Genomic DNA, 13873 nt, shown 5'->3' with positions numbered 1-13873 from the left:
TGTGGTTATGGCCTAGGTGGCCGAGTGGTCAAAGTAGTTACTACTGTAATCACTAGCCAGTCAACACTGAGGTTGTGAGTTCGAACCCCGCTCATACGGGTGCACTCGACTCCAATCTTAATTGACTAGGATTGTTAGTTTTCCTATCGAAGGTTGGTGGTTTTCTCCGGGAACTCCGGCTTCCTCCACCAATAAAAACTGGCCGCCACCAAATAGCCCAAAAGTGGCGTTAAAACACCAAAAATCAAAAATCAATCAAATCAGTGGGATGTGACCTTTTTGCTCCATGTTGGAAGCTGTGACTTTGAGATGAAGAACAACAATAAATGTGCTGTTCCTTTGAATTGGGTTTTGTTAAGTCAATATGGACTTTGTGACATGAATAAATACACCATCTTTTCCATGTTATCAAATACTACTGGACTGGCTTCGGCAAACATGGCCAGGAAAGTTTCTTTTCAGAATTTTTCAGACAGATCATATGTCATTCGACTTGTCTGCAAGATTTTAGCCAAGAACATGTGCTTTGTAGGGAAACTTGCTATCATCCAAAATGGCTGGTATGACTTTAAATATGTTTCATCTTCTATGGAGTCATTTTGAAGTCTTTTAAAAAATACATCATAGCAAATTTGTGGTATTAAACTGTTACTATCAGCTTAATTTATAATAATCAGTTCCTGTTTCATCTTCTATGAAATGGCTGAAACAAAACAGTCCTTTTGAAGCCTTATGAAAAATACATCACAGTAAATTTGTGATATTTAGCCGTTACTATCTGCTTAGTTTATCATAATTAGATCCTGTCTATGAACTTGATATGAGTGAATTTTGTCATGTTAGGCTTCATACATTGAATTGATGATATATGGTTTCAAAAATTTAACGAAATCTTTTATGTTGCTGAATTAAAGTAATAGATGATATCTGATTTCAAAAGAAAAGATGTAAAAAATTAATATCCAGTTGTTTCAGCTCTGAAGTTATTTGAAAAAAAGACAGGATTTGACAGTTATTTACACACAAATGTAGATATTATTGGAAAATAATAAAACTATTAGACTTATGAGATGTATTTGTACATTTTGAAATTTCCCCCATATATGGTTATTGATTATGTTGCTGACTCTGAGGAGGAAATAGGTCATTAAACAGAAATGTTGATGGTGTAAACTGTTGTTATCTCGCCAGTAAGGTAAACTTCATATTCTATATTATATCATAATTTTATTGAATATTGAACGATCTATTATTGATATTTTTATGTTAACAAATAATGAGAAAATAATTAACAGTTTCTTTAGTTAATGTTTCAGGTAACGTGTAACATGTGTTGTAATTAGCAGCAATGATTACAAAGTAGAAATGTATAAAATTAAAAGTGCAAATCAATGAAGCTCTTAGTATTCTCTTATTACTTGGCTTTCCGTGAGGGAATATTTAGTGTGTTACGATTTTTAGTGTTTCAGTTTCAATCAATTATTAACGGAAATTTAGATCAATATATCCTCTTGGTACCCCTTTTTCTGTTTAATATGGATATTTAGATCATTGTTATGTATTTTGGTACATCAATTTCTATTTAGTGTAGGAAATTATTTTGTTTTGATGTGTAGATTAGAGAATTTTTTGGGGGATTATTAGAAAAAGGTAATTGTTTAAGATTTTGAATATATATGTCTATGTTACCACTTGTGAAAGGTCAACAGGGCCATGTCAAAAACATTGTTTGGCATTGATTCATGCAGTATTGAAGGTTATACATGTATTTTGCAAACAAAAACTTGCTGAGAAATGTGAGTGGATGAATTTTTTTCAAATAGAATTTTTACAATAAATGGAAAAATAAAATCAATTACATGTAAAATTAATATGATTTATTCAAACAGTTTTATATTTGAATGAATACATGATTAAATCAATACATGTACTTTGATTACTGACTATTAGCACCTATTGGTTATTAGTCCCCTACCGACGAAGTCTAAGGGGACTTTAAGGTTTGCACTCTGTCCATTAGTTTGTCCATCCATCAGTGCGGCAAATCAGTTTTCCAGACTTTTTTTCTTCATGCTTGAAGATATTGATTTGATATTTGGTGTATTGTTTTTTCATGACAAGTTACAGGTCAAGTTCGATTTTCACGATTTTAGCTTTTCGTCTTGTTTTTATACATGTGGGAATGATTAAAAAAAAAAGTTAAATACTGTGGATTCATTCTTATGCTTGAGATACCAATTTTCATGAGTATAGGTAAATCATGGATTTAAATGTTCAATGAAGTTCAAATTTTCCATAGGCTTGTATGCATGCAGACTTTGGCTAAACCATGAATCAAATATCCATGAAAATTCAATTTTTCCACTGTTGACAAATATTGGCATCTACAAAAGTAAATGAATCAACAGAAATTTTGATTCATAATTATTTGTTAGATACTTATTTTTCATTGATTTCGATGGAACATCAGAACCACAAATTTAAATGTTCAACCAATTACAAAATATATGCAGTTTTTCAAATGTCTCAAAATACTTCGGATTTTCTACTCCATGAATAGATTACTTGAGCTGCATATTACAAAACCTTTTGGAATTTTTGTCTCTCAATGCTTTTGAACTTTGTACATTATTTGGCTTTTAAACTTTTTTGATTCGAGCATCACTAACGAGAGTTTTGTAGATAAATGCGTCAGGCGTACAAAATTATAAGCCTTGTATCTTTGATTAGGTTTTTTTTACACTAACTTAAGCATGGTTGAAAATTTGTGGTTCATTTATGTTCGGCAGCCGCGTGGTGTGTTGTACGTTTCTTCTGCTATCTTTTATAGATGTACATGTATGTAAGGTGGTATTGGAAATCTTGATCATTTTGGTTCAGTTGTTGTTTTGTCGCACATATGGAATATTCCTTGGTCCATGTATACGCTGGTGGCCTGTAGATCGGCGCTTGTAGCAAGGCGGTTCCTCTCGGATGCAGGGGTTCATGAATAAATTTATATTAAATTAAACTCCGTTTGGTGAACCAACGCCTGTGTGAATCATTTTGATAGAGTCCCTGAAGTGGATACCTTGGTGCCGAACATAAATGAACTATAAATTTTCAACCATACCATTAAACAGACCAACTACAGCAGACGATAAAAAAATTATATATATACCAAATAATTAACAAGGGAACAATTTTTGACAATTTTATTTTCCATTAGCGGCGACCAAAACCTTCTCATTGTTGCCGACGCGCCAGGAAGTAGTAACATCCAACAATGGCCAGGTTGGAAGAGAAACCTTGCGAAGTGGTAGGAACTACGGGAAGTTCGTCCATTTAGATACCAAGCCTTTAGAACAATGTCATGTATCATATAAAAGTAAAACGAACTCAAGTTACATTGTAAACAAACTTTATTTTTCCGTATTTATCTTATCTATTTATAACTCTTTATTGCTACTTTCACTTTTCATTGTTTCTCTCACCTTGACAACGTCTTATTCAATGTACCACTTTGAGTACTTCAGTAATTAATTTCTGTATGAAAATTGTCCTGATGACGCCTGCAAGAAACATGTAGACCATAGCAAATAAAATTGCAGACCATTTGAAGTGTTGTTGTCAATTTTGAGTATTATTTAAATGTTGCATTCATTTGCATAATTTGACAACCCTGCATACCAAGGTATCCACTTAGGGACTCTATCAAAATGATTCTCACAGGCGTTGGTTCACCAAACAGAGATTAATTTTATACAAATTAAAAATGTTCAACTAATTACAAATTTTTGTGTTGACTTGTATACAGACTTTGGCAAAACCACAAAATCAATTATCCACAAAATTTCAAATTGACTTCAATCCACAAAAATTGGTATCCAGGAAAATAAATGAATTCACAGTATAATATTCAACCATGGCATTTAGATTTTTGTCGAGCCTTCGACTTAAGTCGAAAAAGCGAGACATAGCGATCCTATATTCCATCGGCGTCGTTGTCGTCGGCGGCATCCACAAATATTCACTCTGTGGTTAAAGTTTTTGAAATTTTAATAACTTTCTTAAACTATCCTGGATTTCTACCAAACTTGGACAGAAGCTTGTTTATGATCATAAGATAATATTCAAAAGTAAATTTTGTAAAAATAAAATTCCATTTTTTCAGTATTTTACTTATAAATGGACTTAGTTTTTCTGCCGGGAAATATTGCATTCACTCTGTGGTTAAAGTTTTTAAAATTTTAATAACTTTCTTAAACTATCCTGGGTTTGTACCAAACTTGGACAGAAGCTTGTTTATGATCATAAGATAGTATCCAGAAGTAAATTTTGTAAAAAAATAAATCCATTTTTTCCTTATTTCACTTTTAAATGGACTTAGATTTTCTGCCAGGAAACAACACATTCACTCTGTGATTAAAGTTTTTAAAATTTTAATAACTTTCTTAAACTATCCTGGATTTGTACCAAACTTGGACAGAAGCTTGTTTATGATCAAAAGCTAGTATCTAGCAGGAAATTTTGTAAAAAAATAAATCCATTTTTTCCGTATTTTGCTTTTAAATGGACTTAGATTTTCTGCCAGGAAACAACACATTCACTCTGTGGTTAAAGTTTTTAAAATTTTAATAACGTTCTTATACTATTTTGGATTTGTACCAAACTTGGACAGAAGCTTGTTTATGATCAAATGCTAGTATCTAGAAGGATTTTTTTTTTCTTCCAGTTAACATTACATTCAGTCTGCAGTTAAAGTTATTAAACATTTATTAGATTCATAAACTATCCTGGATTTTTACCAAACTTGGACAGAAGCTTCTTACAATCAAAAGATAGTATCAAGAGGAATATTTTTATTGATTTACTTCCTCATTTTTGTTGAGCCTGCGATTAACAGAAAAAGTAGGCGAGACACTGGGTTCCGCGGAACCCTTACGAAGTTTTTAATGTTTCTAAACTTTGATATTGGTACCAATATTTTTGGCACATTTACCGTTGGTACATTGCTTTAATAATGCATGCAACTTCTGAGCTTGCTTCTGGTGACAATGCCTCTGTTTCCATAATGCTGCATTCAAGTAATGCTATCAAACTTTTACATGCAAGTTTTTTTTATTTTTCAAACCTATTCCAACACAATTTTGCAATAATAAAAACATTGCAAAATTTTCTGAATTTAATGTATTTTCAAAACTACCTACAATATATTCTCAATTAGAACAATAAAACGACACTGACTTGCTTTTTAGCTCAGCTGGTCCAAAAGGTCTGTTATTGAATAAATGCAATAAGTATTTGATTAAGCAGTAATGAACGTTTGTTTTTTAAAGGTACATTTTTAGAAACATTCATGACATAAATATCGTATTGTCTAGACAATTTTGTGCCTAATGGGTCTATTAAGAAATCAGAATATTTCCTTACACCATTATCAGGTGGGAGATGAAAATATAGAGCAAATATTTCTGTAAAATAAGAATAAATCACCTCTAGATAAAAATAAGGAGATGAGGTATGATTGCCAATAAGACAATGAGACAACCATCCATCAAAGTTAAAATAAAGTGCTGAATATTAAGAATTACATTACTGTAAGTGGACAATGATAAAATCTCTGACATGTTCGGATAAATATACATGTACAGTAATCAAGAGGTATTTGTGTTGTGCAAAAATGGTACCGAAACACACGTTTTTGTTCTTTCCTGGAATTGCTATTTCTTATTGGACAAAAAAAGAAAGATAGTTATGAGGTAAAGATATTATCTCAAACAAGCCTCAAACTAAAAAGAATCAATAGTTTTCATTATATATGGAAACATATCTTATCTTTATGTAGACCCACTCTTGAACTTCAGGTCCATAAAACTGATTAGATTCTTGTAAATGCCTTCCTTGAGAGACTTTCACTTATTTATTGATTATGGAGGATCTGACTGTGAAATTAAAAGTATTTTTAAAGTAAAGATATATGCAAAAAAGCAATGGAAAACTAGATTAAATTATTAGAGATCATGTGTCAGACAGGTTTTATGGTAAATCATTAAGTTTTATTGAACTTTTATGAAAATTTTCCAAAATTAGAAGTAATAATCTAAATTAGAGATGTTATTATGTTGGCAAAGGATGTTTGTGACTATTTATTAATCAGAGACTTATAAGAAATTTTTATGATTAAGTTTTACTCTTGTCCGTCTGTACATACGTACGTTCCAAAATTGGTTTCTGTTCTCTAACTTAAGTTTGCCTCAACCAAATGTTATGAAACTTATACACAATGTTTATTACCACAAAACACAGATCAAGTTTGAATTTTGGTAGCATCACTTTTACCGTTCTAGAGTTATGCCCCTTTACAAATGGAAAAATAGCTGAATTTTTCGTTTCCGTTCTCTAACTTTAGTTTGCCTCAACCAAATGTTATGACACTTATACACAATGCTTATTACCACAAAACACAGATCAAGTTTGAATTTTGGTGGTGTCATTTTTACCGTTCTAGAGTTAAGCCCTTTAAAAATGGAAAAATTGCTGAAATTTTTGTTTCCGTTCTCTTTCTTTAGTTTGCCTCAACCAAATGTTATGAAACTTATACCCAATGCTTATTACCACAAAACACAGATCAAGTGTGAATTTTGGTGGCGTCACATTTACCTTTCTAGAGTTATGGCCCTTTACAAATGGAAAAATTGCTGAAATATTCGTTTCTGTTCTCAAACTTTAGTTTGCCTCAACCAAATGTTATGAAACTTATACAAAATGCTTAATACCACATAACTCAGATCAAGTACAAATTTGGGTAGCGTCACTTTTATATTTCTTGAGTTATGTCCCTTTATAACGTTATATGCAGGCGGGGGCATCATCTGTGTCCCATGGACACATTCCCCATTTATTGTTAAAGGGAAGCACATTGTTGAAGAAAGATGGGAATCTCTTTTCATTTTTGCATTAATGTTTTAAAAGATTGAAATCAATTATCCTCATATTTGGGTAATGATTTCTAATCAACCCCAAAAGTAGCTAGGGTATAGAAATTTGACCACCAGGACTTCTTTCATCCTGCTGCTAGTAAGACACTTGCTGAGGTGAAAATATGCAGTCTTGTTTTTGTTTTATAGGACTTATACAAGACACGAACTTGTAAACCATTAAAATAATAGTGTAACATTTTGATTAAACATTAAATCCAAGAAGGATTTCGTGCATGTTACAATTTCTTTTATTATTTTATACAGCAATTACAAAAAGTCATGCTATTTTTTCTGCACGGGAATTGTAGAAATCCTATATAATTGCTTGAAATTTAACACTGATGATGGCTAAAATGAAAAATAAGTTGACAGCCCTTATGGTTGAAATAATTTGTATTATGGCAAGCTTTTATCACCGGAAACTTAGCACTGTATATATGATAATCATGGAACATTTTTATTGATGCATTATATAATGGAAGAAGACAGTAAAATAACTATTCTGTACAAGAACCTATGTTTGTAAATCAATACATTGTCTCATACAGTATTGACTACCGTACTAGGTTTTAGTTGATTATACTCAAGGAAAAAGTACATTATTTGTAGTCCATGGAATCATTCCGAAAAACTTTACATTTATCATTGTCAACTTTGGTCTTTAATAGCTCAGTGTAGACAAAAGATAGCACTTCCTTCCCATAATGAAAAAGTCTTGCTGTTACAATACTGGATTTTGTAATAAAGCTTGATTGTTTGTTTTGTGATGGTAAATTCTGTTCTGATGATATGAGAAGATAATGTCAAGTCAAGATCTCATCAGGAAGACGGCATGCAATCTGCAATTAAAAAAAAAAAAAGACAGTGCGACTCTTTCATACTAATTAAGTCTTGACCATAAAAGATTGGGTTACAAAAATTCATTTACATTTTGAATTCTTACTACTTAAACTTGGGTTCAGTTCTTTAGTAGTATTTCTGTAACATGACACTTTTAATTGCACTGGAGTTCTTTGACAAAAGGATTAATGGAAGTAATTTAACCAAGGCTGTTTCACAATTACACTGTAAAAGGCTTTTTCTAATTGTTTTCTTACAAGCATAGTTCAAATGTCCCTAGCAGTTCTGAAATATTCCATCATTGCTGTACAAGGTAACATTAATCCTGAAAAAAATTAATTGGATTTTTTTCCTTCAAATTGAGTTTATGTTATTTCAAAGTTTGGCACATGAATCAAATGTGATATGACAACAACATGTTGCTCTCTAGATCATATTACATATCTGTTATTTTCAAGGAGCCTTATTTAAAAACCTTTAGGATGGTTGTAGCCAAAGTTGATCAGTTTAGTCTCTAATTCACTGAACTATTTCATCGATATAATGAAAACTAAATGTTACTTTATCTAAATTGGCATATATAAAGCATAAATGTAATTAATAACTAAAAGTAACAATCTAAACTAGCATACTTAAAGCATAAATGTAATGAAAAACTAAAGGTTACAATCTGAACTGGCATACTTAAAGCATAAAAGTAATGATAAACTAAGGTTACAATCTGCACTGGAATGCATAAAGCATAAATGTAATTAAAAACTAGAGGTTACAATCTGAACTGGCATACTTAAAGCATAAAAGTAATGATAAACTAAAGGTTACAATCTGCACTGGAATGCATAAAGCATAAATGTAATTAAAAACCAGAGGTTACAATCTGAACTGGCATACTTAAAGCATAAATGTAATGAAAAACTGAAGGATACATCTGACATACATAAAGCATAAATGTGATGTGATTAAAAACTAAAGGATACATTCTGAAGTACATAAAGCATAAATGTGATTAAAATTAAAGGTAACAATCTGAACTGGCATACATAAATATATACAGAAATTCAGTATTCTAAGATGCTATTGTAAGGAACAAAATGTTGTTGGAGTGTTAATCACTGAAATTCAAAATACATTATTTTCTTGAGATAATATGCAACACATCAAATTAATGTAAGAATAAAGATACATGTTTTCTTGTTTTGAGTTGTGCTTTCAATGAAACCATTTTTGCCTGTAAAAGAATGTCGATTTTTCATGGTGAATGTTTGGACAGAATTAATTTAAACTTGATGATTTTAGAAGAATTAGATGATGATTCTCCAAATGTGTAATTAAGATTTATATTTTTCTGTCTTAAGCATCAAATCCTTGAAAACAACTTGTTAATGTCTATATAGCATTAATGACATGTACTTTAGTGCATTTTGACAGTGTATATTTTTCAATCTCAACATATCTATTTTTTTCTAATTTATTTTGTTGATGAGTTGCTTTCTTTTTATTTTTAAAAGTATAATTATTTTTTTTTTTTTAATTTCCAGCAAGAGGAATTGATTCGACAGTTACAAGAACAGCATTTCCAACAATACATGCAACAAGTTTATCAACAACAGTTACTCCACCAACAACAGCAGTACCAACAGTTACAACAGAACATGTCTTCTGTTGCTCCAACAACAACAACTAACAACAATCCTAATGTAACAACAGTTATAACGAAAACAGAAACAAAAGAAATAACACAAGCACAACAGCAACAAATGCAACAACAACAACAACAGCCTAATGGTCCTACATCAGTCCCAACGGAACAACCAGACACAAATGGCAACAAAGAAGGTACTGTACCCGTACAATTCAAGGGGCATTATATTTACAAGTCTAAAATTGAGAATGGAAATGGGGAATATGTCAAAGAGACTGTCCATCTGTCTGACCCCTATCATGTAAAGTTTTTGTTTAAGAAAGATCATCATGAAGTTGTAATCACATGTTTATTTCGGTTTGAACCTTTCAAAATATATACCAAATTAGAGTTTTGACCATATTCTTGTTTTGAAGCTCATTCTAATATGACATCCTTGTTTTGCTTTGAAAACAAAGCTGTGTTCTTCAACCAATAAAATACAGTTTTTGTCCTATTAGAATCAAAATAATTTCATGTCATGCTCTATGCTCAATTTAACAAGGGTAGGCATTACATTTGACCATATTTTTTACAGCTCGCTAACGCTCAATGTAAAATATCGACAAATATAATGCCTACCTATGTCAAAATGAGCATAGAGCATGACATGAAGTAATTTTCTTAATTCATTTGTGAGAATGGTCCAATTTTAAATCAGGTATTACTGTGGAGTCATTCATTTCGTGGGTACCAATTTTTCATGGATTGCGGAAAACTTGCCTTTTCGTGGATACGTGATTTCGTGGTTTTGCCAATGTCTGCATACAACCTGATAGAAATTTGTATTTCGTAGAACGTTTAAATTCATGGTTCACCTGTACCCACGAAATGCACGAAAATTGGTATCCAACGAATAATAATGAATCCACAGTACACAGTCTTATGTTTCTGAACTACTGCAAAAGCATGTTGAATCCCAACATTGCACAAATATCTATTTGGGTAAAGCTGTTCCTCGTATATATTTTGACCGAAAACTATGCATGAAATGGCTTCTTTAGGTCGAATACCTAAATTTCCACATGTTCATTTATCGATGAAATTAACGTATTTTTGAAAGTCTAAATTAGTTTACTTTTTTTGCAATTTCAGCTCTCATTATACCTCCTCCTGTATATCAATATATATGAAACTAAATTGTGGAAAGAATCCAGTGTGCGACCTTTAATTCTATTCATTATCAGCATCTAGAATTCATACAACCGTTTTAAAGCCGATATTATGTTTCCTGTTCATTATCAGTTATTCGTTTAGATAACATGAGCTTAAGTAAGAAATGATTTTTATTGACGTGTCAGGATTTTATAATAAAAAAAATCAATATATGAAGTCGGTCATGTAAAAATTCATTCAGCTGACAATTGAACTTAGTTCAGTTTACTGTAAAAAAGGCAGTTTCATAAGCTTGTTACACCCAAAATAATACAGTTGTGAACTTCTGAACTTATGACTGTTGGGCGCATTTTCAATTCTACCTAGGGCTATTTATGCCTTTGTTAGATTTTGAGATTGATATTGCTCAGGTTCAACTGCTTTCATAAAAGATTACATATAAAACATTTTATTACTATTTAATGATGCAATACTGCATGAAAATATCTATATAGATATATTAGTAGACTAGTAGGCAATTTTAATAGTTGTCATAATGTTAGTTGGATTTTCCTTGTTTTAAGTTCAATATAACACAAGTCTGAGACATTTATTTTATGAAAGCATGGGATTGGTTGTGGAACATTATTTTACTTTAAGATTATAAGGATCATTATAAAAGTGGATAATTATAAAGAAAGAAAGAAGGCAATAGATACTTAAAAACAGACATTACTATAGCCAAAAAGGAAAACAATGAGAAGACAAGCATCAGTCCATAAAACACTACACAGAAATCTTAAAACATAGTGACATGAATCCAACCAAAAACTGGGGGTGATCTCAGATGAGAATGACAAAAATACATAAAGAATTAAAAACCAAATGTTCAGAGAAGGTCTTTCCATTCAAAATGTGCATCTTTTGATAGAAAAATATTCAATTCCAATTTAAAATGTCAATTTTGCTGTCAGATGATAGCTTAATTTACGCTGATTCTAAAAATATATGGTTTTTATATACATTTGTACTTGTTCTCAAAATAAGGGAGACAACTAGGTACTTCCGGTTTACAAAATTCCACTTCCGGTTTCAAATGAACCTTAATCCACAATGATTCCTAAAATATATATATATATATAAAGTTCTAGTAAATTTTTCATTAAGATAATGAAAAAAAAAGGTACTTCCGGTTTATACAAGGTCATTTCCAGTTGACATTTCAAGGTCATATGTTCTAAAGCCTAATGCAAAAAAAACATACGACTTTATATAAATAGTAAGTTACAATAAAGGTCAAAATCTAGAGCATCTAATTAAACCCTGACCTTGACCTAAATTCCAAGGTCATAAAGTAAGGACTTCAAATCACAAGACTCTAGGTCTCTACTACTTTACTGTGAAAGTACTTTTATTCGTGGGTACCAATTTTCATGGTTTGAGCAAAAGCTATATGTTCATGGGTTCTTAAATTCGTGGATTATAGTTTTCTGAATAAAAAATCTATAGAAGGCAGAAGCCATCAAAAATGATGTTCTTGAAAATAATCAACTGTTGTTTTATATTGATTTGTGGTTCATTGCAATATAAGGTGTTCATTTTCACTTACTTGTTCATCTTTCATTAATGACAACATTCATTAAATATTTAATAAAATAATTGCTTTCGGATATAATGCTTACAAATTATCTCGATTGAAGGATATTGCAAAGTAAACATTTTAATTGTTGCACATGTGAAATCAGAAGTGATGACACTAATTAACCTGAGATCAACAGATTAACGATCATCAAAGGATGTAATTAGGCCATAAATATGTCACTTAAAGAAAGTGGTTACATAAAAAAAATCCTACCAATGTACTCTGAATTGTAGAATTTAATTCTTTTGAAATTAAAAAAGCAAGCCCAATATGATTTTGTTTTCGTATGAGAATTATGAGGAGATAAAATGAACACATTATCATTTGGCATATCATCCCCGGAAATCTGACTCTCTTCGATCAAAACTATAATTTTTCAAACTGATTTTAAAAATATAAGATTTCTAGGTACTTTTTCATTAAATTAGTATGAAATAGGCTACTCCGGTTAAAATAATGTCACTTCCAGTTGACCTTTTTAAAAGTCATATTTCTACCAACCTGATGCAAAATAACTAATGGTTTTATAATGAACAAGTATGAATTTTTAGCAAAGGTGAAAATCTAGAATGTCAAATTGAACTTTGACCTTGACTTCAATTTCAAGGTCATAGGTTAATGATCTCAAATCAAAAGATCAAAGGTAATTCACTTGTATGGTTGAAGAGTAATACTGATTTCAAATACATCAGGGGAGAAAACTCCTATAGAGGGTGACAGAAACAGTCTGACTCTTTGGAATAAAAATAACAAGCAAAGTTCATAATTAAGAACATGATCTTGACCTATGACCTTGACCTCAATTTCTTCCAAATGAACCTAGGACTTCATATCAAATGATTTTAGGTCTCTTTGACTTATGATGTATGAATATATTCAACATATATCAGACTTATGATGTATGAATATATTCAACATATCACCATGTTAAATTTGAAAAGGGAAATAACTCACATTAGATGTCTTTAGATCACCTCGGGTAAACTTAAATAAAACATCATTTAGAGTAGATGAACAATTTGGAAATTTTTTTTTGTCAATATCATTTACGTTTACAGAGAAATAAAGATAACAAGAAAAGGGTCACAGGGAGATAACTCCTATAAGAAAAAGTGTTTGCTCATGCAGGGTGAATGGTTAAATTATAATCACTGTACAATATCATGGACCAAAATTTTTTTCTATATGTCAAGTAACTAAAAAGCATCTCAGACGGCAGAAGATAAAAAAATAAAAACCAATTCTTCAGAGAACAATTGAAGGTCTTTCCACCTCAATCTTGATTAAAAAGGATTAAATTTTAAATACAGTGTTAGAAGATGTCACATCTGGTTCTATGATTTGTTACTTCAAACTGAATCTAAGAATATAAGGTTTCTAGGTACTTTCTCATTCAGTTATTGAGAAAATGGCTACTTCTGGTTAAAAGAATGTCATCTCCGGTTGACCTTTTTAAAAGGTCACATGTCTACCAATCAAATGCAAAAGACCTAATAGTTTTATAATGAACCAGTATGTTTTTTTTAGCAAAGGTCAAAATCTAGAACGTAAAATTGACCTTTGACCTTGACCTCAATTTCAAGGTATAGGTCAATGATATCTTTTACCGTTTCAGAGAAATAAAGATAACAAAAAAAATGGGACGCGAGGAGA

At 31.1% G+C, this 13873-nt stretch overlaps 1 protein-coding gene across 3 annotated transcripts in view; it reads left to right on the top strand.

The window, feature by feature from the left end:
- Positions 1–13873, top strand: part of LOC127738883 (Golgi resident protein GCP60-like) — a 47645-nt gene that overhangs the window by 21120 nt on the left and 12652 nt on the right. For all 3 annotated transcript variants that reach the window (XM_052250353.1, XM_052250352.1, XM_052250351.1), the window contains exon 6: positions 9341–9638. In XM_052250353.1, the coding sequence (XP_052106313.1) occupies positions 9341–9638 (298 nt within the window). The remainder of the gene's footprint in view (positions 1–9340; positions 9639–13873) is intronic.

Source organism: Mytilus californianus, unplaced genomic scaffold (genome assembly GCF_021869535.1).
Source record: "Mytilus californianus isolate M0D057914Y unplaced genomic scaffold, xbMytCali1.0.p SCAF_4, whole genome shotgun sequence".
Classification (NCBI taxonomy): Eukaryota; Metazoa; Mollusca; class Bivalvia; order Mytilida; family Mytilidae; genus Mytilus; species Mytilus californianus.
Note: the sequence above shows the minus strand (reverse complement) of the source record. Positions and strands in the feature narration are given on the sequence as shown.